Consider the following 25,456-nt stretch of genomic DNA (forward strand, 5'->3'; position numbering starts at 1 on the left):
CTTCCTAGCTTGTTCCAATTCAGCACCTCCGCTCCTTTTCCAACCCTGGGCGTCAGCCAGTGACATACTGTTGGGGCTGCAGAGGTGACAACCCATATACCAATGTCATATACTGCTGAGGCCAGTGATTGGCTGCAGCCCCATATGGAACGTCACCACTGCAGCCTCAACAATACGTCACTGGCTGCAGCCCAGGGTAGATGAAAAAGTGGTGCCGCTGGACGGGAACGGGCTGGGAAGGTAAGTGTAAAATTGCTTATTATTTCGACAGGCCCCCGGGTGTTTAGTGAAATATAAAAATACCTTGGACAACCCCTTTAAGAGGGACTGGACAATAACAATTATATAGGACCATCAGGGGTATATGCTCTTAATCATGGGATAAGATAAATGATACTATACGTAAAACATGTGAAGACAACTGACAAAACAAGTTGTACTTTACTGACATCCCAATTACCAGCCACTTATGAAGTGAAACCATACCTGATATTTATATCGGCCTGATGTTCCAGTAGGAAGAGGGCACTCTTACTGTCTTGTCTTCTTATTGCCATGTGTAGCAGGGTCTGTCCATCTGACATGGTGTCATTGATAGCGGCGCCTGACCCAAGCAACTGTGCAGCAATGACATGCATCCCTAAAGGTGGCACCAGGATAGTCAGTAAGGCATAAAAAGGAGTGAGACTTGTACGTAGGACTTTAATAACAATGAATACATTTCAGCAAGCTTTAAAGAGGTGGGGGGACACTCTAGTTTGGTCTTTCGCTCACTTGGTTAGGGTTCTTGGTACATGAAATTCCTCTCCATATAACAGATCTTCTAAAATCCTGTATCTTACCTGTCCATAAGGCCAGTGCCAATACAGTTTGTTCTCTTGAGTCCTTCAGGCTGAAGTCAGGAATGATCTGAAGATTATTTGTTGCGTGCAGAGCATTGGCTTTAGGGGAAACAAAGAACAATTATCTACATATAATAAGCACTGCAAAGAAAAACATGGACACCATCAGTTTAAAAAATGTAACTAATATGCATGTCTTACAGTCACTATAAGGAGGAGCGCTCACCTTTCTGCTCTAATATGACTGTCACAACATCTGGGTGGTTGTAGGCTATTGCCATGTGCAGTGGTGTTTGGAGATATGTGCTGGTTGGTGGGGACCCTTTAGGCGCAGAAATGGGTTCTTGTGTCTGTAGGTTTGGATTGGCTCCTTGCTGTAATAGCTCTGTAGTTAGGTTGGGAAGACCATGTCGGCAAGCTGTGTGTAAAGGCGTCTCCCCCTAGGATAAGAACAGCACAACCATGACTACAGGCTCACATATATCAAATTTGACAAGAAGAATACATCCAGAGCTATTCTAGCTGTCAGAAGGTTAGAGATCACGATGGAACCTGAGTCGACATTATAAGAAAAGTCAATGAGGTTTTTTGTATGACAGGTCAGTCACAGTATTGTGGCGTCCAATATACCTAGATGTAGATGTGAACACAGCCTTATCCACAGAGTATTTTCATAAGGCATGCAGTAAAATCATGAGGGATTGTGACATGTCCCACATTATATTCTCTTTAAAGTAACAAGTTCTCAGGTGAGATTTGGTATCAGATAACAGTTATACTGTGGGATGGCTGAACATAAAATCTTGAGGTAGAACCTGTTCTACCTGATAAAACACAGACCAAGTGTTTCCATCGCCTGCAATATGCCATTATAATAAAAGCACAGCAAAGGACAAACATTGGACCACCATGAGACAAGGAAATCAATAATTGCATCAAAAAAAGAAATTAGCCAAGAGAGTCTCAGCTTGTACCTGCATATTAAGCTTAGCCGTTAGCAGAGTGGCAATGTAGGACTTGAATAGAAAACTAAAACAGTACCTTTGCCTTTGGAATCCATGGCTGCTTTTAGGAGAAAAATCACTTTTTTTGTGATTTTTCTGTTAAATACAGCCACGGTAAAGGTACTATTTTAAAGGCCTACAAGCGACTCTGCTTAGTGTAATATGCACATAAAATCTGACAGACTCCCCCTTATGTATGTCACTATATCACAAGAGGATTTTGTGATACAAATATGAAGGCTGACCAAACACACATTAAATGCAATCACTTACTTTTCTCAATCATTATCCAGTGTTCTCAAAACACTAAACTCTCTCTCTCTCTATATATATATATTTATATAATTTATATGATATATATTTAAAAAATAAAAAAAAAGAACTTACCCATTTATTTTTATGATTGACTTGAGCCCCATGGGTTGCCAAAAACAGAGCAGCCGCCTCATTCCCTGCCCCCGCAGCTCTTTGTAACAAGCAGTTACCTAGGAAGATTGTACATTAAGTTGAAAAGGGGATGTTATACATATGATCAAGTACTCTATGTAAAACAGCAATATCAGATTATGTTAATGTGGCATTATCATCTCATAAAGTGCAGTCAAGTAAAAATTTGTAGGGGGTTTGACCTCTGGGACCGCCACTGATCCCAAGAATGAAGGCCACAATGGGGGCACCTTCACTCCTTTTACCAGCACAGCCATGCTCCCAGCTCTGTTCCTTACATTCTTGGGATTACCTAGCGATATGTCATAATTATAAAATGGGAATACCTCTTTAAGGCCTCATGCACACGACCGTTGTTTCATTCTGTGTCCGTTGTTCCGTTTTTCGTGATTTTCTGCAGACTCATTGACTTTCAATGGGTCCGTTGAAAACTCGGCTAATGCACCGTTTGTCATCGGCGTCCGTGATCCGTGGTTCCAGTCCGTCAAAAAAATATAACCTGTCCAATTTTTTTCACGGAAAACGGTTTGCGGACCCATTCAAGTCAATGGGACCGTGAAAAAACGCGGAGGCACACAAGATTGTCATCCGCGTCCGTTTTTTTCCCTATCATTTGCATGGCAAACTTGACTTTTACTTTCCTTCATGTCTGGTGATCCTCCAAAAATAAAGGAAGACACACGGAAACAAAAACGGAAACGGATCACGGAACAACGGAACCCCATTTTACGGAACGGAACACAACAACGGTTGTGTGCATGAGGCCTATAGGTTGATTCAGAAGGACGATTTTCCCATTCAGAGTGCAGAACGGACAGCACACACACTCACCACTGACCCATTTAAGTCAAAGAGTCAATTCAGGAGTGATTTTCCGCCAAGAAAGGTTGCAACATGCACCACATTCCTGTAAGTGAACTCGTTTGTGAGAAGAAAGGACTGTATGTAGACACCATCCATGTGCAGTCCGTTCAAAAACGTGTGCGTGTTTACTATATGGAACATGGACGCGCTACATACTGGTCACCTGAAAGAGCTCTGGGCTTCTAGCCTATTATGTGAATTGTCATACACCTGTGCACGTAGTTACAGTCAACTAGTTGTTTTTTCCCTTAAATTGTAATTTTAAGGTCACTGACATGAATATTTAAAAAGCATCCGTCACCATGATAAACCCTATTAAACCAAGAATACTGCCTGGTAGGGTCGATCATGGTGACTAAAATGAGCACTTTGTCTCTGCAATCGGTATTACTGACCCAGAGAAGTTCTTGCTTTTAATTATATGTAAGGTGCTCAAACACCAAGGGGTTGACCTAGTCCCTCAAAGCACCACTTCACCTTCACCCTCATTGTTGCTACTCCCCCTCCCAGTCAGATTGACAGGGCAAGGCAACCTCATTTCATCTGATGCCTGGCCCTGAAATCTAATGCTTTCGCCAAAGGTGGTACTATCAGCGCATGTGCAGTAAAGATCTTAGAGTGGGAACGACTACTTCACTGTACTGGTGCATGTGCAAAATTTCACGGTCAGTAGTGGTATGGGGATGTAAAATGTCCACATAGGTTCTCTCTATAGGAGTTAACACATAGTCCACAACAGCGGCTCACATTCTGGAGGGTTCATAACCCATATAGAAAGCCTTCAGCAGGCTACTGTTTGGCGAATTAAATATCATATCTTCAACCGATATTTGCAACCATTCAGCCCACATGAGACTTAGGGCCCTTGCACACGACCGTATGCCCTCCGAGACATACGGTCCGTGAGCCGGCCATATGTCCCGGAGCATCATAGAGCGTGCACACAGGAGTACACAGCATCATAGATTACAATAATTCTGTGCACGTCGGGCCGCCCGCGGAGCTATTGTCCCGCACTCATAAGATCATATGAGTGCAGGACAATAGTCCCACGGGCGGCCCGACGTGCACAGCATCATTGTGATCTATGATGCTGTGTGCTCCCATGCGCACGATCAATGCCGCTCTGGGACATATGGCCGGCTCACAGACCGTATGTCTCGGAGGGCATACGGTCGTGTGCAAGGGCCCTTAAAGAGGTTTTCCGAGATTTTGATACAGATACTTATCCTCAGAATAGGTCATCAGTATCTGATCGGTGGGGGTCCGACACCCTGGACCCCCCCATCAATCAGTTGTTTTTTAAAGGCACTGGCATTCCTGTGAGCGCAGTGGCCTACCAAGCACAGCGCCGTACACTGAAGTGATTTGCACAAAACGTTGTTTAAATACTGTACGAAACAGGCGCTCCGTACAGTATTAGAATGTATTGGCTCCAATGAGCCTAAGTGTCTTTGTGTAATAACTTCGGAAATTAATTTCTACTATAAAATACCTTTGTACCAAACTTGGGTTCGGTTCCAAGGTACCACTTGGAACCGAACCACAGTTAGATACAAAGGTTTTTTACAGTAGAAATTAATTTCCGAAGTTATTACACAAAGTCTCGTGAGACTTCGCAAAGTAACTTAGGCTCAACGGAGCCAATACATTCTCATACTGTACGGAGCTCCTGCTCCGAAGTCGATTCACTTATTCCAATCCCAGAAAACCCCTTTAATAATACTATAGATATACTATAGGACAATTATCCTCACCAACTGTCGCTTTCCCCTTTCCCTTTTAGACTGTAAGCCTCATGGGCAAGACATAGTTCTCTTTCCCTCACTTTATGTTTATAGTACTTATTTTTAATACATTACAATAAGTAAATCCTTTATATATATACCGTACGCTGGAATTGATGGTGTTTTAAAATAAATAATATTAATACAACAGTGCTATATCTCCAACTAACACCGGAGTCCTGGAACCTGGATCTTGTACAGTGCTGCTCCCTCTAATGTTCCATTACTGTCAAAACTGTTGTCCTGCTTCTGTTTTTTATAGTATTCCGGTGGACTTGACAGGACTATATACTACATCAGGGATCAGCAACCTCTGGCACTCCAGCTGTTAAGAACCTACAACTGCCAGAATGTTTCACTCACTTCTGTGGGAGTTAAAAGAACAGAGCCAAGCATGTTTGCATGCTGGGAGTTGTAGTTTCATAGCAGCTGGAGTGCCGAAGGTTGCTGATCCCTGTACTACATGATCACATATTCAATTAAAGCATCTCAAAGGGGTTTTCCAAGATTTAAAGGAAACCTATCATCACCTGTAACCAGATCAAACTGCATAGTATGTCAGATACTGACTCTTGAATATTCACACTTAGCAGCAGCAGGGCTGGCTGGGTGGGTTGATGAGTATCAGAGCAGATGGGCAGGCCACAATGCTGCCTTTTGCATAACAAGACTGCTGAGTCATTAAGACGACTCATCAGGACTTTGGAGGGTGAAATGAATACAGGATCACAGCGGAAGGTGAGATTTAGAAAAGTAGTCCCATCTTCATAATACGGGTTCCAGCTATTCAAAAGTGGTATTAGCTAGGGGTACCAAAATGTGGTGATACATTCTCTTTAAATGGGTCATCAATATCTCATCAGTGGGGGATCTGACTGCTGGTACCCTGCCATTCAGCTGATTGCAAAGGCCACTACGCTGTTTCTAGGCCTGTGGCATCTTGTCTGTTGGTCATACCGCTTTGTGCAGATCAGTCACCTTCAAGTGAATGAATGTGCTGCAATACCAAGCACAGTATGAAGAGCTGATCAAGCACAGATCGGCAGGGGTGCTGGAAGTGGGAACCCCAAAGTCTATGGTAAAACATCCGCATAGAAAATAATCTAAGCCCTCGGGAGAGATGGAGCACTTAGCTCTGCAGTGAATACAAACCTCTTGTGTTTACCTGTTACTGTGTCGGGAGCATCTGTGTTGCTGCCACGTTTAATCAGCCTTGCTGCAAAACTATTCTCATCAAACGAAGTTCCGTTAACCACAGGGACATCATCAAAAGGGTTCACAGACTGGTCAGAGGACACTGTGATGTACTGGACAGCAAGCCACAAAGCCGTACTTCCTTCATGATCCTTTAGTTCTAAATCTAATCTAACAAAAAAGACTCTTTCAAAGCCTATCCATTGATGTGCATCTTAGGAGGACGTTATAAGAAACATGTTCAATAAAAAGCAGAAGGTAGACATCTTAGGGTACTTTCACACTTGCGGCAGAGGATTCCGGCAGGCAGTTCCTGACGCAAACGGATGGCGTTTGTCAGACAGATCCAGATGCGGAGCAGTCTGACAAATGCATTGAAATACCGGATCCGTCTCTCCGGTGTCATCTGGAAAAACGGATCCGGTATTTATTTATTTTTGCATTTTTAAAAGATCTGCGCATGCGCAGACCGGAAAACTGGATCCGTTTTGCTGGAACAGTTAATACATTTCAATGGAAATTAATGCTGGATCCGGCAAGTGTTCAGGATTTTTGGCCGGAGAGAAACCTGCAGCATGCTGCGGTATTTTCTCCGGCCCAAAAAAAGGAAGAGGGACTGGACTGATGCATCCTGAACAGAAAGCTCTCCATTCAGAATGCATTAGGATAAAACTGATCAGTTTTTTTCCGGTATTGAGCTCCTGTGACGGAACTCAACACCGGAAAAGAAAAACGCTAGTGTGAAAGAACCCTAATAAAAACAAATTTACAACCTGCTGCATGATCCATTCATGACATGGAGGTCCAGCTAGTGTAAGAGGCTTATTAGACATAGAAATTATAATTGTAACTTTCATATAATCGTTCAAATTTGAGAAATGATGGTCATGTTAATAGTATGCTAGCAATAAGGTGTTTATTTTCCATGGATTGGACAAATCCGCCTGACTAAAAGCTTATCATTAGTCACCACCACATCCCCTCATCTAATCAGAAATCTGACAGTCGTTAGCAGTGTAAATACACTAGGGGCAAACGAGCAACAATCACAATAATAATAGTGAAAAATATTTAGTGATTATTGTTTTGTGTAACTAATCACTTTTTGATCACTTGCTAACTCGTTGCTTGCTGCTCATGAATGAAGAAGTATCTGCTCATCTAACAGAACCCTAAGGGGCAAGGGAGGACACAATCTTTCTAACACCCCCTATAGGTGGCTATCCTACAAGTCAATACCTGGCCCTATAAAGAGCCTTGAAACATGAAAACCGTAGTCATGTTTCAAGGCCCTTTAATGTGTCAGGCATTGACTTACACGGTAGCTACCTACAGTTTTCTTCAAGCACCTCTATGGCAAAATTATTTTCAATTGTAGTTTATTCACAAAAATGACACCCTGGGTAACAATTACAATGCAATCCCATACTCCAATAGAATACAGATGACAGTATAAAAAGTATGTCTGCAGCCCCAGCCTGAACGTGGTTAACCAACATTTATACTATGGGAAGTAAAGGGTCTGTATCCAGTAAGAAGCCTATGCCTCAACTGTATGGCAGTAACGTAGTGTGAACTTATCCTTATATAGTAGCAAAATAGCATTAGTGGTCGAATGATTTTTAATGAATAAAACCTGACATTTTAAAAATCAACAGTCTAAAATGATCTCAGTCTCTGCTACTTACTGTTTGCATTGAAGCAGCTGGTTGAACACATATTCATTTCTAGAAAGAATAGCTCTATGTAGAGGAGTCCTGAAAGCAAGAAGGAACAAGTATTAGTAGAAAAATAACGCTAACGCCTGCTGTTCAGTCTGTGAAAGGTACTGGTAGCATAGTCCATTTAAAGTGAGCCTCCATACCTGATCAAAACATGAATGTGTATGGGCAGCATAAGTGTAGCTCCTGCCTAAGTTTGTGAATTATTAAAGGGAATCTGTCACCACAATCTTGACTATTATTTGCTGTAATAAAGAAGTAGTACTAATGATTAGGAGTCCAAATGTCTTTTTATTTTCCATTCCCCCACTGTCAGGGCTCAAAGATGCCCTGAGATACATTATCAGGACTGCTGTGCATATGCACAGCAGTCCTCTACATTATATTAGAATGGCACAGCAATCCAGACTGTGTGTGGGGAGCGGGGTGGTGGGGGGGGGAACAAAAAATAGTGATATGGATTCCTTATCTACAGTACTACTCATGCATTCTACTGCAGATATAACCTAAAATCGTGGCGACAGATACCCTTTCAGTAAAACAGTTGTAGACATCATTGGTCTACTGGTAATGCCTCACAATACATTACTACTGACTGAGCTCTCAATATCAACACATATACCTGATAATCTAAGCAAAAGCTCAATGGACATCACAGGGTAGCATTATTGGATGTTCCTGGTATAATTAAAATACAGCAGTAATACTAAATTAGAAGCAAAAACGGTTTGTATGAACTTTCATTCGGGAATCAAAGAAAACTATTGTAGGCTTCATTAAGTGCCCCATCAACTATTACTAAACCCAGCCAGAAGACATAAGAGGAATACCCATTGCAGTCATTATGTTACCCCTGAGGAAGCAGTGGTCACAGGACTCTATTTTAATCTGGTCTGCTTGTCACGTAGAGCAGTTTAATTGCACTCAATGGTATTTTTCAGCTCTGTAGAGATGAACCCGAGCTCATGTATCATGTTAACCAACAATACAGCTTCTGCCATACTGAAAGAGATCTTAGATGTTCCCTTTATAGCACCACATGAAATGAAGCTACTAAAATAAGAAAAGTGCTTAAAAGTCAGACAACTTACATTTAAATTACATTCAATTCTTGTATAAAAGAGTAAAAAAAATGAGCTATACAGTCGTTTTCTTTAAGGCTTTGTTTACATCTGCATTGACCTTTCCGTTATTCTGTTCCATCAGAAAGAATTGAGGAACAGAAAATGGAAAAAAGCATCCGTTTTATTTGTTTAAATGGGTTACTTTTGAGTATGAATCGTGATCAGTGTCTGCTCCGTTGGGTTTCCACTACATTTGGTGGAAAAAAACATTTGTCTTTTCCTTCCACCAAAGATAATTGATGCATGACAGAATGGAGCTTTCCATTTTTTCTTATCATCAATGGATGATGGAGAGAAATGGAACGTGTTCTATTAGTATCAGTCAATCGATGCATTTAATGGATGTCTTATTCTGTTCCTCTGATGGAACATAACAGTCAATGCAGATGTAAACAATCCTGAAAGGTGTTCTCCATTTGGACAAACTCTACTCGGTAGAAGTATCTCTTGACAAGAAGCTGATCACAGAATGCTGGGACCCCCAGCCAGTGGTGTAGCATGGCGTGCCAGCACCCAGGGCAAGCAAAGTACTTTTTACTCAGCATAACTTTTTCACATTTAATGATCAATTATTTTTACACTTAAAAATATGTCTGATGGGAGCCTGTTTTTCCCCTTCTTTAGGAAACCTTTGTGTTTCTTGGTGGAAACATTGTTTTGCTTTTTCAGAGAATAACCCCTTTGTCATGGATATTCAATGGTGCGCTTGTTATATCGATGACGTGCTCCTCGGGAACAATAATTCCTGTAATTAACCTCAAATTTACGGCACAGGGGTCTGAACAGGCCATTTCGTTCTTAGATTTATGGCTATCCGGTAATTGTAGTACAGTATAAAGTAGATGCCTCAATATACAGGAATCCTAAAGAGAATATAGGAACTATAGAGAATATATTGCAACTAAGCTTTCACAAAGAGGATAGTCTACTCCTCAATTAAAACCAGCAGAAATCATAGCCAAATCCAGAACTACAGAGAACTGTTTATGTCGCCGCAGAAAACCTAGAGCCCCCAATTGCCAGAAGATAGGCCAAGTCACTTTTAGTACTGGTTATAGCATTGAATACCCCAAGGTGGGTAGTATTATTAAGAAGTATTTTACCAGTACTGTATAAAGTATAGTACAAAGTGTGAGTTTTGTTGCCAAGAGATCCCGTACCATTGGTAACAGAATATCACCTAGTATGTATAATGTTAACAGGCATCTAACTAATTCAGATACATGGTTACATTTAAAAGGATCATGTAAATGTGGCTCAATAGATGTGGATTATGCAAGTTTATGACCAAAACTGATCAGATAATATACAGGATATCAGCAGGCGTGCACCTAGCCTTTCTGTTGCCTGAGGCAGAACTGAACTGAAAACTGAAATGGCGCCCCTCCCTCCCCAATGCCAATTTCTTAACCTAACCCCTTCCCTTCAGCACATGGCCCTTCGACTGCCCCTACCTGGTGCTGCCTGAGGTGATCGCCTCACCTGGCCTCAATGGTGGTGCACCCCTGGATATCAGGCTAAAATTAACTCATGTATCAATTGTACCACTGATCATGTTATATACGTCATAGCTTGCGTTTCTTGGAGAGTCCAATACATAGGTTGTACGACCAGGCCTCTCAATAAACGCATAGCTGCACATGTTATACATATTGCTAACCCATCTAACAGCACTCTTTCTGCAGCATCTACCTATTTCCATCAGTTACATCAAGGGAACACCGATACCTTAAAGGTTATGGGCTTGGAAAAGGTCAAGAGACCTAATAGAGGTGGAGACTGGGAACGTAAGCTACATCTAAGGGAGGCATACTGGATCCTGACTTTGGATACCAGACACCCCGCTGGAATGAACAAATGAACAGATTTAACAGATTTTTGTTGATTTTGTATTGTGCTGCATTTTCTCTCTCTCCTTTTTTTTTAACATTATTTTCTTTCTTTTTTTTGATTCTGTGTATTCTGACTATTCAGCCTGCCACTAGTGAGGAAATAGTTCGAGCCAATGAATTAGCACCTGAGGTGTTGACTGACGTATTATAGGGGAGTGTTCAGATACTACATGTTATGCTATGACTAAGAAATTGGATTTTATGGTTCGAAACCCGTGAGCGCCCGTAGCAAACCTTTTTGATGTTTTTTAACGTGTGACAATAAAGGCTTACTTTTTATTTAAGTGCTGCAAGAAAATTATTATTTTTCCCTCTTGCCGTTTGGACACAAGAAAAGTATTGCGCCTTGTAACTTATAGATACGTTTCTTTTTATACAACCATGCCTCAGAGTATCCCACAACCAACATTACCAATGATAACACTATTTAAAGGCCAAATAATACCACTCCACTATGACCATACACCACACTCATTTCGGTCCCAGTCATTAATAATCCCGTTTAGTCTTCACTCGCGATTTACAGGTGATGTCTCCTCAGACTGGAGTAGTTCTATTTCTCTATTCTCTCAATCCTGTACGGATGACTATGATGACTTCTCTAATTCAGCCTAGGTTGCCTGTGACCTCTTGAGCCAGGTCTTGGGCAGTGCGATAACGGTCACAAAGGCGGTGGTAATTACGCCATTGTGCTTCCTATGACAGGGCACAGGAGGTCGCAATGATGTCATTGTGACCTGTGCTGTTCCACTGTCTTATAGCCTTCAGGCCTAGTGGCCTATGAAAGTGATCAACGGGAGCCAAGGGCTCATGTCCTCTGCTATCAGCTGCCTGAGATGAGATGGGAGATGGGGCTACCACCCCCATGCAATTTGGTGCCTAGACCAAGTCTCTCTCTGAGTTCCCCCCACACTACACCAGTAGCCTCAGCCATCAACTGTTATCTGTCACAATAAGCTGATCACAATGTGCTGGGATTCCTGGCAATCAGCTGTTATATGCAGAAAAACCTGGCAAAATTTTCAACACAGATGAAATAAAGCATTACACAGCCCCAAACAAATCAAAAGGTTGTTAAGATGATGCATGACAGGTCCTCCAGAGCAAGAGGTGGACTACATAACTGGTCTCCACTGTCTCCCAGAACAGGACAGAGGATTCCCATCTACTCGCTCAGAATTTCTCTAATAGGATAGATTATAATGGGTGTTCAATAAGAAGTCAGCCTCTTCAACATGCGCCAAAAGAAACAGCAAAGAATCAGCCTACCTTCCTTTACTGTCCTGCATGTTGGGATTAGCTCCCGCATGCAAGAGTGCCTCAGCAATTTGTGCTATATCGGACATCACTTCTAGAGAGCGCTCCTTCATTGAGCAAGCAGCTACAAGATGTAGTGGAGTCTCTTGTTCCCCAATCGTAGCAGCATTTACACGTGCACCATTTTTAATTAGGAAATTGGCAGCAAATTTATCCTCTGTAGAGAAAAAAAGAATTTAACAATTTTTAGGCAAATAATATGCAAGATCATGTACTTTCAGGAAAAAATGGTATCAACTCACCCCTTTGGATTGCTTTGTGCAACAGACTCCAACCTTTCTTGTCTACCATATCAACATCTGCCCTACTGTTGACTAAGGTGGTGGCTATGCTCTCTAGCTTCCGAGACAGAGCAAGATCCAGGGCAAGATCTCCATTTTGGTCCAGCTCATTTAATTTTGCAGGCAACTAAAAGAAAAAGGTTACACTCTATTATTATGCTGATTTGGATTCTAAAGGCAAACAGTTATGATTTATGAGGCTCTGTGGTCAACATTTGCTATTGTAAAATTACAGACTGCACTCATAGTATACAGATACTACTATCATATAGCTTGCAGACAGCTCACTGGCAGCATGCAAAAAAAGATTTCACCCACACCCCTCTTATCGGCAGTAAATGAAAGAATAGCAACCGTTCTTATATAATGTTCACCATGTTACTATACCTGGGAATCCATCTCTATCAGATACAAGAAAACAACATCTTCTCTTTCCACTTTAATTGCTTTGTGTAAAGAAAATTGAGTCTTTGATTTAAACATTTTGTACAATAGCTGAGCACTCATTGAGCTGAAGTCTTCCTTCCTTAGATCGTCCTAAAAATGCAACCAAACAAATCATCAATGAACCCATCTCCTATGGGAGATACATAACCAGCAAATGCTGAATACTGCAAGCAAAGTGGCACTGCTTCAGGAAAGTCTGGATGTATGGCTTACTATAGAAAACAGTGGCACTGCGGGAATGATCCAGACGCATGAACATGTATACGTGGATCTGTTGACTGCATGTTATGGCAAAGGGAGACTGGGTAAGGTCACACATAGCAGCACTGCCACTCCATACAACTCTATGGAGAAGACAGAAACAACCAAATGGTCCCAGTAGTTTAGCAAGTCTACTGGCTCCCTATCCTATAGGTAGGTAGTAGTTGTGGTATTTCATATGCACACAAGCTATAGTGTCTATATTAGCCCATAGAGTCCTATATTAGCCCTCCAGATCCCTCACCTATCAGTGAATGATTGACAACTATCATGTACAGGGAGAGGGAGTCCATGGCAAATTTTAACTAAACGGGACTCATCCAAGAAGTCCAGTCTTGTAGCCATGCATTTATTTTATCTGAACTTAATCCCAGGCCACGGAAACCCCTGCTTGTTGAAATGGCTATAGCACAATGCGCTACATGCAGAGCAACTAAATTAGATAAAAAGCCAGCTGACATGTTCCCTTCAGGGCAGTACCCCACAAGCTCCATTTAACCCAACCAGCGGGTATATGTCCTATCGAATAATAGGACTTGTGCACTTGCCAGATGTTGCTCGTCTACCTGAGCAACTGTCCCACCTGGTGTACAATAGAGTATCTCTGTGCCCTAATGTCACACCTAGCTTTTTTCTGCCCTTAGGCATCTTTTGGATGAGACGGAAACTAGTGTGGACGCTGTGCATTTCAATAGAACTCGTTGATGGACAGGTTGTGTCACATGCCCCTTTTCAAAAACATAGTTGACAAAGGGCCTGACTGAGGGTCCCCTTCCAGTACCACTCTTACATTTACACCCCTAACCACCACCTATAGTTATTAAAGGAGTACTTCACACCACTAAACTGAGGGCTCTGGCCCTTCTAAACTGACTAAGAGGACTCAGGGAGGGCCACCTCCCCCACACACTTATTGATAATGTGGGGGTGTATGGGCAGTGGTGGAGGGTGGGGCACCCTGAGTCCCCTTAGTTAGTTTAGTTCTGTGGAGAGCTCGCTTGATAAGTAGTCATTTTACCCTAATCCCAATTCTCTTTTCATTTAATTTTCAGCACATTTTACCTAAGGCCTAGTTCATCAGCAGTACACAAGGTGGGCACTGGTCACACAGCCAGCACTGCTGATCTGAAAGAAGGCCTGACGCCTGAGGCTCATAGCCCCTTTGCAATGCAAAGGATAAAATCGGCTACAAGTGCGCAGCAAAAACGAATCCACAGCGGAATTTCTGCTGCAGAAAAATTTGCAGCAGCAATTCCTTTCCACATGACCATACCCTAAGGGTGTGCTTAGCTTTTTTTATGCCGTTTTTGAAACCAAAGCCCCCAGGGAATATAACATAGAAGTCTCATTCTTTCCTATATACCAGGGATGCCCAACCTGCGGCCCTCCAGCTGTTGCAAAACTACAACTCCCAGCATGCCCAGGCAGCCTACAGCGATTATTCTACAGCAGGTAGGAGTTGCCTTTTTACAACAGCTGGAGGCGCATAGGTTTAGCATCCCTGCTATATACCGTGGGTGTCTTCCTTTTACGATTCATTCTTGACCCGGACTTCAAAAACTGCATTAAAAAAAAACCCAGCCTGTGGACCCCAGCCTGTAACCGCTGCTTTATTACAGCGTGGACTACAACTACTGTGCTAGATCACTTGAAATAACAGATCAAATGTTTATACAGTAGTTTTGTCCTATATCATTTTTATTTTTACTGCTTGTGTTTAGAAATACCTGCAATAAAGTAACATTGACTAAAAAACATTAGTTCAACAGCCTCATACCCAGTGACTTGCAATGATCTCAGCACAATAGTTTAACAGGGTGGTGGCATTGAGTTCTTCTGCTGTCTGGTAGAAGCGGATACAGTTCCTTGCATTCACCAGCGACATGACTCCCTTTTCACACCTGCCACAAAGACAAAAGATTCATGCCAACACACATCATATATCAGGAAAAGACAAATACGATAATGCTTGGAAGAAGAAGCATACCTTTCTCTCAGGAGCTGAAGCTGAAACCTGTTTGCAAGCTTCATCAACTCTGTTAAGTAGACATCGTCCTCCCGCAAGTCCAGCTCATCAGTATAGATCCAGCGAAGCATTGCCATGGTCACCTCGGGGTCAGAATCTGAGAACAGATCAAGCTTTTGTAACCAGTGGGAAGATATATCATTGGTTTTGCACCACAAAAGAGGCTTAAAAAAAGTCACAAATTATGGCGCATGCTATATTTGCACTATAATTGGCCTTTACACTTCTCACCAAAAGTGGCAAGGAAAGTGGGCATGATTTACTAGGAGGGGGCAGGACGGGGAAGGTTCTTTTGCACAGCTGCCATTCAAAAAGCTGTCCATGCAACACATTACTGAGCGGGAGCCCCTTGTAGTCATACCTCTTAGGCCCCTTGCAAACAAGCGAGCGAGGCACCCAGCCTGAACTCCCAGCACTGCCAGGGTCACATAGCGTTATATTGATTTATGATGCTATGTGACCCTGGCAGTGCTGGGAGTTCAGGCCTGGTGCCTCACTGCAAGTCCGCAGCGAGACACTCGCTCATCTGCAAGCGGCCTTTTCTATATAAAAAATAATTTCTGTCTGTCTTTCTGTTGTCTGTTCTATATGCATGGCCAAACAACTGGACCGATCTGCACCAAATTTGGCACGTAGGTACATCAGGTGTCCTGGAAGGCATCAGGTGTCAGCCCTCTAGGATGTACCATTCCTGAGATATTCCAAAAAATGTATTAGCCAATAGGAGCTTTTAGTTTTCCTCACATTCTAACTGCCATTCACACAGTCACATGACCCTTATTATCCGACAGAAATTCGCAGGTCCTTCAGTCTTGACATACACGGTTACACCAGGTTTCCATAACAAGTACACTTTTCTTTACTGTTAGGGGTCACTGTTAGGGGATGGGGTGCTGTGGAGGTTTTATATTAAAAGGGAGTGGTGCGGGGGGGGGGGGGGGGCACTTTTAAAGGGGTTCTCCTGGAAATAAGAAAATAAAATGACTGAAAATACTTAAAATATTACTTTATTATAAGTATATTCCCAAATACCATTCATTCGGTATAATGTCTCGTTTGTCTAAGGAGCAATCATCAGGGAAAATAAAATGGCCTCCGTCCTATTAGTACACACAAAACCTGTCCTAATCACACAGGAGGACGAGTTACTCCAGAACACTAAGCTAAAGAGCTGCCTCATCCTCCTCTCTGCGCTACTTGTCAGGGATTATTATCCAGTTTAATATGATCTTCAGCTGAATTTCTGTGGGAATGGAGTTCATGAGAAGGCATGAGGTACAGAGAGGAGGGTGGGAGTGTAGTATTGAGCTGCTGCACTTATATGTAGTCTCCATTACCATAGTCCGACCTATCATTATGGGGACAGAGGGCTGTGAAGGTCAAAGTTAACGGGATGGGGCACTGTGGAGGTCTCTGTTAAATGGACAGGCTGCTGTGTAGGTCAAAGTTAAGGGGTTGGGCTGTTGTAGAGGACACTATTATGGGGGACACTGTGGATATCTTTTAACCTTGCAAACAAACATTAAATGAAATAGTGGAAATATACCCATGAGAAGCTGGGTCATCCTGCTTTTGCGCTTACCTGTAAAATCCTTTTCTCACTGAGTTGATTGAGGGACGCAAAAGACGATGGGTATAGCTGCTGCCACTAGGAGGTACCCCAAGCTGAAAAGCATTAGCTCCTCCTCTCAGCTACACCCCTCCTGCAGACACTAATCAATTTGTACAAAAGTGGCAGGAGAAGCGAACAAAAACAACAGAAGAAAGAAAGCTGGAGATGGGTCAAAAAGGTGTCACAGGAAAAAACACCCTGGAGTCATCAACTGTGACAATAGGAGATGAGAAGAAAAAGAAGTCTGCGAAGGAGCAGTGCAGAAAGAACCAAGGAAAACCACTCAGTGAAACACCAACTGGAAGGAGACCGACTGAACATTATGTCCTGGAAGGGACAGCTAGATATCGAGGACCGCAGAACTGTTGTTGCAGCAAATCTCGCCTCCATGGGGACAAAGAAGTAGGAATATGCAAACGTGCAAATACTAGGAAGGGATACTCGTTAAATCTTGAAAGGAATAAACTATTTATGAAAACGTCTGTAGGCTGAACCACCGTAAAAGGAAAAAAATTAAGGAATAAAGTCCATCAAGAAAGAGAAGTGACCAAGGTAGATGGAAAAACCACAACGGGGACAAATCAGTTGCAGTAACTTAAAAGTTTAAAACCATAAGAAAATGGGGAGTAGCCTGGTAGGAAAAAGACAGTGCCTTTGGGGATCAATAACATCCTTGTCAGCCATGCGGTCAAGAGGTACCCACACCAACATCAGACCCCAGAAGTGATGCTGGACCCAGGACAATATCATGACTGGAGTTGGCCAGGCTGGACAAACAGAGCAGAGACAAAGCAACAGCACTGCAAATGAATAGAGTAGCCTACAACACATGAGGGAGATGACATACCCTCGCCAGGAATATCTAGAGATGTCACCATGAGAATGCTAATGGATGCATATCCAAAAAGGTAAAGACTGCAGCATTCATAGCTGTTAAAAAAGAACAAGAGAGGAGAGTATCCTCCTGACACTCCTCTGAAAAAAATACTGCCTGGACTGGGCAGACCTAACAGTAAGCCAGAGCAGAAATACGCTAACCCAAGGAACATGGATACTCGTCAAATAGACCAAAACGGCATCTGGGAGGAGTGCAATGTCTTATGGAAGGAGAAAATAGAGAGGGTGTCGCATCTCAGCAACAAATCAGCTACTTACTGTGACAGCACAACAGCTCCGTCCGGTGAGAGGGGGCAATATAGGCGACTCACAGCACGTGAACTGAATAGGCATGTTCACTACAGCAGGACGTCAGGGCAATTACACAATCTCATAAAAAGGGGCAAAGCTGATGCTGAAACTGCAGAAATTGTTAAAGCCAATGTCCCAATTGTGAAGGGAACAAGTGCCATAGAAACGAGTATGTTATGCCAGCTGAAGAACCCCAAACTAGAGAACACCAGAAGTGAGTAGAGTCCTCAGCTACAGAGTCCTGTGCAAATACCTGGTATGTTGATGGAAGCAATGGAGAGGACTTGTCAGCTATGACACCAAGCCCAAACATGAAGACAACACTGTCGGAGCTACGGCATCCATTGGTAGCGTAAAATGAGCAGGAGATCCATCTGAGAAGGAAGAGTAGATACAATCACCCACCTAGGACCAGAATGAAGGTTCCACCTACAGCAGGGAGAATGCGGTAGCAGCTACAGCATTCAATGCCAAGGCTGATCCTCTGCATGGAGCAGAGGTCAATGTGGCAGAAACTACAGATCCAGTGCCCCATGCAAATGTGTCATGTGAGGAACTAGGTAACACAGTTTCCATTACCGCAATTCGGATGACTGGAAACACTCCACCTGAGAAGGACAGTAGTAGCCACGGAACCTAGTGGTAGCGCAAATACTCCACCTGAAAGGGAGTCAAACAGTAGTAGCCACAGTATGCAGGGCCAGCGCAAATACTGCACCTGAGAAGGAGGCCATAAAGTAGTAGCCACGGTGTCTAGAGCTAGCATAGATACTGCACCTGAGAAGAAGGCCATACAGAAGTAGCCACGACATCTAGTGCTAGCGTAAATACTCCACCCGAATAAGGGTCCATTCACACGTCCGTACGGATTCCGCAAAACACGGATCCGCAAAACACGGACACCAGCAATGTGCGTTCCGCATTTTGCAAACCGCACATCGCCGGAACTCTCATAAAAAATGCCTTTTCTTGTCCGCAATTGCGGACAAGAATAGGGCATGTTCTATTTTTTATTTTTTTTGCAAAACAGAAGTGCGGATCCGCAAATGCGGATAGCACATTCCGGCCCCATTGAAAATGAATGGGTACGCACCTGTTCCGGAAAATTGTGAAACGGATGCAGACCCATTTTGTGGACGTGTGAATGGACCCTAATGCGACCGGATGTACAGTATCCACCGGTAGTGCATTTACTCCACCTAACACAGAAGCCCAAGACGGCACACCAAACCCTAAAAAGAAAAGCAGCAGCCGCCCCAGGAGAGAAGCGACTGCTGGGAACACACCAAGGAGGGAGGGAAGTGAAGCGGGGAGGTCGTGATGAGAAGGTGCCGCAAGCTGTAAGGGAAACAAGAGGTTGTAACAACCTATTTCATTGTATTCCCTGAGAGGAAGAGGGAGCCAGCAGGGAACAGATTAACCCCATAGAACCAGGGCCAGGAACAGAGAGACAGTAATATACCTATCTGACGGTTTCTGCCCACCCTAACTCCAGCCGTGTCGCCTTTATCGGTGTGCTGCCCCTTGGGGAGGGCAGCTACTCCGGTAATGGGGGAAACTTCTTGAAGGAGTGATTAAGGTGATCCAATTTGTAGATCTACTGTTCCTCCTCGCCTTTCAGAGGAGAGGAACGAGAGGCAGGGTTGGGGACCCACTGGTCTCCCCCCTCGTGTGTGGGAAAACGGGTGGTTTAAGACTGCTTGGAGCTGAACCTGAAACTTTAGCAGACCTGCAAAAAAAGGTGTCTGCCTCCTACAAAAACTGATGAGCTCAGTGTCTGCAGGAAGCTTATAGCTGAGAGGAGGAGCTAACACTTTGCAGCTTAGTGTCGCCTTCTAGTGGCAGCAGCTATATGCCTAGATTGGTCTACTTTCACATCTGCGTTTTTGCTTAATCCGGCAGGGATCAGGAAAAACGCTTTTGTCATTATAATACAACCGACTGCATCCGTTCTGAACAGATCCAGTTGTATTACCTCTAAAATGAACAAGACGTGTGCATCATGGGATACCCTAATAACAGTTTTTGTAATACAGTTTATTAATGTTTTTTTGTATTTTTAATACACTTTTCCCTCCCAAAAGTGCACGCTTCGCTGTAGGGGCAGGAGCACACATTGCTGCTGATGCCTGTGGCCCCTGAGGTTTACTAAATGCTGGTATGGCACATGGGTACCCTGTAACCATGTGCTATGCCAGGATTACCTGTGCCTGGTTCGCTGAGCTAAGAGATCTGCATGTCAGCAGTAGCAGTAATAACTTTTATTGAAGACTATAAAGTTAAGGAATTTTGGATTTAGGAAGCAAATGAACAAAATAAAAATGCCCAGAGGTGTCCAGAGTCATTAACAAATTAAATCAGTAAAAACTTTGCATATTAGGATAAAAGTAAAAAATAAAAATGTATGCAAGAATTGACATAACATTAATTTGTATTTAGAGGTTTTCCAGGAACTAAACGATGATCCTCTGAATAGTTCATTAATATCTGATCATAGGGGTTCAGCTCCTGGTGTGTAGCCTCTTTATACTATGCCAAACACAGAGCCGTTCGCTTGTTACTGCATCTCAAAACCCTTCACTTGGGAATCAGCAGGGTGCCACGAGTCGGACCCCAAATGATCAGATATTGACGACCTCTCCTGAGTATAGGTCATCAATATTCAAATCATAAGAAACCCCTTTATGATAGGAGAAGACACAACCGATAAAGCAAATGTAATGTTGCAGAGCAGAACTCACCTGACAGGTTTAGTTCTTCTGTAGATGCCAGGTTGGCCAGACTCCATGTCTCACTTCTGGCAGCCAACACAAACTTATGAGCGTTGATGTTCTGGTCTCCAACTTTTATCTTCAGGTCACTGAGGCACAGAAGTAAAGCAAACAATTAAGACCTGTGTGATCTCTTAGCTTATCACAGTCTACCAAAAATAATTCTCTTCACACTGCTCACAATTTCATCCATTACCAGTCATGAGAACTGCACAGTATTTTCAGCACCTGAAAGCGTTTTCCCAGCATACTAAGTGATGATATACAAGGATATGCCATTTCTATCTGGTCGGGTGAAGTCTAACCACCAAAAACCCATCAATGCCAAGAACCAAGTGGCTGCTGTAAGGAGTGTCTGTGAGCAGTTAGGAAAATACAGATAAGGGCTATAGCACTGTGAAGAAGAAAGCAACAGCCTGCACATGTAATGAAAGTGAAAGCTGTAGAGGAAAAACTGTTGAAAATGTTTAAAGTGGAAAAAATGATTTTTAGTCCCAAATCAGTAGAATGATGTCCATAGCCTTTGACATTAGAATTACATTTTTTTAAATAAAACCAGACTTCACAAACTCACTGAGATTGTATTTTATTCACCAATTGTAAGCAATGTACAAATGTATCTCTACAACAACTAAAAACTGTGGAGCAGATTTAAGACCAGTGTTTCATATGCCAATCACAACACTGCGCTAAATTTTACTATGATAAATGATAAATCTGACAGAAGGTTCTAGCCATGGCACCACTCAGGGAACCCTGTCCACTTTTCTTACCACTTAGGGCTTAGAATGAAAAAGGGCTTAGAATGAAACAGGTCAAAAGTTAGTCAGGAATTACCGGTAGTCTCCTAACGTGTGCTCAGTTTTATTTTTGCCACCAGCAGGGGTGCACTATCCACAAGGTCAGAACTCGGGCTCGGATGGCACCCTTCCCCGATTTTAGGAGGGCACTAATGTGACATATAAAAATGTATCAGTGCCCTTTCCCATCTCCAAACTAGGAAAGGGGTGATATTTTACTTTACATGTCAGTAAGCATCAGGGCTACAAGCACCCCATGCAAAGGGCATTCCAAAATGATAAAATAATCTTGACTGAAATAAAACTAGTTGAGCCGTTTTAAAGTTCATTACAGAGTCCTACTATTTTCTTTCATTTTATAAATCAGTTAAAAAGAATTGACTACAACATAACGCTACTAGGCAGATATAGCAAAGGAAGGCACAGCTATGAACAACTTCTACCTTGTTGCTCTATTAAAGTGGTTGTTCGGGTTCAGAAGTGAACCCAGATATAAGCTCCCCTTCACTCCTTTACCATGTAGGATAGGAGCATCAGAGCACTGCCTTGCTCCGATGCTCCCCGTGCCTTGCACTGCACCTCGTATGGCAAGGTCTGCTTGCTGTGAGCCGGGCTTCACATCACTATGCTAGGCGCAGACTTCCACCTAGCAGAGAGCACGGTGACGCCAACAGCGCGGTGTATATTGCTGTTCTGGGCGGTTTTAAAGGTGGGAACTAGTGATATCTGCCTCTAAAACTGCCCAGAACAGCGATTGTGAAGCCCGGTATGTCAACGGCTCACAACAAATAGACCTTGCCCTGCATGATGCAGCGCAATCCAAGGGGAGCATCGGAGCAAGGAAATGCCCCAATGCTCCTATCCTACATACACTTAGGCCCTGATTTATCAACAGGGGTCAAATTGAAGTTTGTCTTCACATTTGTCTATTTGTGTAAGGCCTCTTGCACACGAACGTGCGCGCCCCCCCGTGGCTGTGCTGCAGGCCGCAATGCACGAACACTAACCATGAGGCAGCCGCAGCGGATCGCGGACCCATTCACTTTAATGGGTCCGCGATCCGCCCGTTCCGCAAAAAGATAGAACATGTCCTATCTTTTTGCGGACCGGAAGTACGGGACGAAACCCCACGGAAGCACTCCGTAGTGCTTCCATAGGGTTCCGTTCCCCACCATTCCGCATCTACAGATTTGCAGACCCATTCAAGTGAATGGGTCCGCATTCTTGATGCGGAATGCCCACAGAACGGCGCCCTTGTATTGCGGATCCGCAAATGCGGTCCACAATACGGCCACAGAGCGCACACATTTGTGTGAAAGAGGCCTAAAGGTAAAGGTCTGAGACAAATCTATGTAAGTGGCACAGAACTTGCTGAATTTAGCACAAGCAAACTCTCACATTCTGGCTAATTTTCACCTATCGCAGCTACGGCGGAGTGCAGGCGAGACAATTTTTTGGGACATTTCCTATCATAACTGAGGACGAAAATCAATGTGCTCCACAGGAACGCCCACAAAACAGCAGGATTTCGGAAACTGACTTAGCAGGTGCAAAAAATAAACAAAAGCGTCTTACAATGAAAACAACAGAAATCAAAATTTACTCCAGTACTAAGACAAAACCAGTTTGATAAATCTGGACTTTAAAGGGTTTTCCGACATTCTAATACTGATGACCTACCAATAGGTCATCAGTATCAGATCAGCGGGAGTCTGACTCCCAGCACCCCAACCAATAGGCTGTTTGAAAAGGCAGTGTAGTTACAGTGAGCGTCGATATATATATATACATACAGTATATACCAGCCTAGTTATTATGCTCTCCCCACCCTGCTGTCCGGAATGGGGCTTGGCACTCTTTCAAGCAGTGGATTCCACGCACGGGATCCGCTTGTGTGAAAGTGCCCTTAATCCTTGGAAATCGAGCCTAAGCAAGGATCATCCTCTAGGAACAAGCATTAACCCCTTAAAGGCTGGCTGAGTATCATTAACCCCTGTAACCCCTTCCCACTGCCACCAATATATCCATACACCCCGCAATATTAACCCCTACATTATATATCCCTACTCCCTGCAATATTACCCCTGCATTAACCCCTATCGATACAATATTAACCCTGCATTATCCCTGAAATATTATTAACCCCTGCAGTGCCTACCCCAAATAAATCATTTACCCCTACCTTGCCATATCCCTGTATTACCTTATACCACAAACGCAGTCTTATATCCCATTAACCCCTGCCATACCCCTGTATCCCACAGCTACCCCTGTATTGCACTGTTAACCCCTGCATTAACCCTTTTTACCCTGTAAGGACAGCTTATAGTTAGGTTTGGGAGGGTGCTGCTATTACGTGTGTGTGAGTGTATGTTTAAGCTAGATTTTGGAGTGGAATTATCCAAAATATTAATAATTAATATTTTCTTTTACAACGTTCATGATGCTGAGCTACAATACCAACCATGGACGCTTTCTAATAGATTGCGCTGTGCTTGGTAAGCTGCGAAAAGGAGCACACAGCTGATTGGTGGGAGTCCAGGGTGTCAGACCCCCACCTATTTGAAATTGATGACCTATTCTGAGAGGTAATCAATATCAGAACCTTGGAAATCCCCTTTAAATGTATTATAAACGGTTCAGGACAATGCTGCCCATCCCACGTGCTTTATACTGCAGGTCTAATTTTTCAGACTCAATGAACCAAAAGCACATCAAGCAGTCAGTAAACATATAATTGATTTTAGGTCAACTTCAACTATAGCCCATTGAGCAAGTGAGCAATAAACGAGGTCATACAGGGCTGCATACAGTGAATGAATGGAATCAGTGGCAGGAATGCACCACGCTACAGAGCAGGAAACCTGACCAGTGCAAAAATCTGGAAGGAGCCAAAATCTGCTCCCATCGCAGGGAAATGAGCTTCCCACTCGTATCCTGTGATAAATGCACACAGGAACTAACTTAGCAATAAATCTGTAGTTATACCGGTTAGTAGACTATCAAATTGTGCAAAATAGGCACATTTTCCCAATGAAAGAACCCAGTCACATTGCAAGTGTCAATGGAAGAGTAAGTACCATGCTTGTGATACATTGTGCAAGCCAGTGAGCTTCATACATACCTGGTTTATTTATGCCAGGCAACTGAAAAGCAACATACTTCTCTATGGGAAGAATGCTTTCTAGGTATCCACAATGTAGCTGACATCTCGCACATGGAAATATTATGGCCATGGTGATCACATGGCTTTTAGTTCTGATACAATATGCACAAACAGCCCAAACCCATGGATCTGCAGAACTGCATAATGACAAGGACTTCAGCCTATGAAATGGTTTCTTTTGACCCCCCACACATCAGATTATGTGCACAGTAGGGTCATCCCTTTGGTTTATGGAAGACATTATTTGGTGTCAGATCACCCATACAATGTTTGAAAACATGGTTTGTAGGACTTCCATCACAGCTTCTGTCATTCTGATAGCAAGAATATTGCTGCATGCTGCGCTATTCTAGCCAACAAGTGCTGAGACGTGATCACACATACCTGCTGAGCCATTTTGTATATGAGGAATTATTAAAGGGATATTCCAGTTATGAAAGTTATCCCCTATCCACAGGATAGAGAATAACTACTAGATGGTGGAGGTCCTACAGCTGGTACCCCACTAAACACGAGAATGAGGAACCCGTGCAGTCCTCTGAAATGAACGGAACGGCCGGTGGGGCCTGTGTGCAGTTGCGCCATTCATTTCTATGGTAGTTTCGGAGACAGAAGACCGCTGTAGTCAGCAATCTCCGGAACTACAATAGAAATGAATGAAGCGGCTACGCACATTCCCCACCGGCCACTCTATTCATTTTGGAAGATAGGG

The 25,456-nt window shown here is 43.2% G+C and overlaps 1 protein-coding gene across 1 annotated transcript in view; it reads right to left on the reverse strand.

Moving 5' to 3' along the window:
• Positions 1-25,456, reverse strand: part of ANKFY1 (ankyrin repeat and FYVE domain containing 1) — a 55,207-nt gene that overhangs the window by 18,340 nt on the left and 11,411 nt on the right. Inside the window, exons 3-14 of the mRNA XM_044285191.1 lie at positions 20,749-20,867; positions 15,169-15,304; positions 14,959-15,082; positions 12,861-13,010; positions 12,435-12,600; positions 12,145-12,349; positions 7,827-7,895; positions 6,110-6,309; positions 2,234-2,331; positions 1,069-1,282; positions 843-941; positions 487-640 (exon numbers count right to left, since the gene is read on the reverse strand). Coding sequence (XP_044141126.1) covers positions 487-640; positions 843-941; positions 1,069-1,282; positions 2,234-2,331; positions 6,110-6,309; positions 7,827-7,895; positions 12,145-12,349; positions 12,435-12,600; positions 12,861-13,010; positions 14,959-15,082; positions 15,169-15,304; positions 20,749-20,867 — 1,734 coding nt within the window. The remainder of the gene's footprint in view (positions 1-486; positions 641-842; positions 942-1,068; positions 1,283-2,233; positions 2,332-6,109; positions 6,310-7,826; positions 7,896-12,144; positions 12,350-12,434; positions 12,601-12,860; positions 13,011-14,958; positions 15,083-15,168; positions 15,305-20,748; positions 20,868-25,456) is intronic.

The sequence above is a fragment of the Bufo gargarizans genome, chromosome 3 (genome assembly GCF_014858855.1).
Source record: "Bufo gargarizans isolate SCDJY-AF-19 chromosome 3, ASM1485885v1, whole genome shotgun sequence".
Taxonomy (NCBI): Eukaryota; Metazoa; Chordata; class Amphibia; order Anura; family Bufonidae; genus Bufo; species Bufo gargarizans.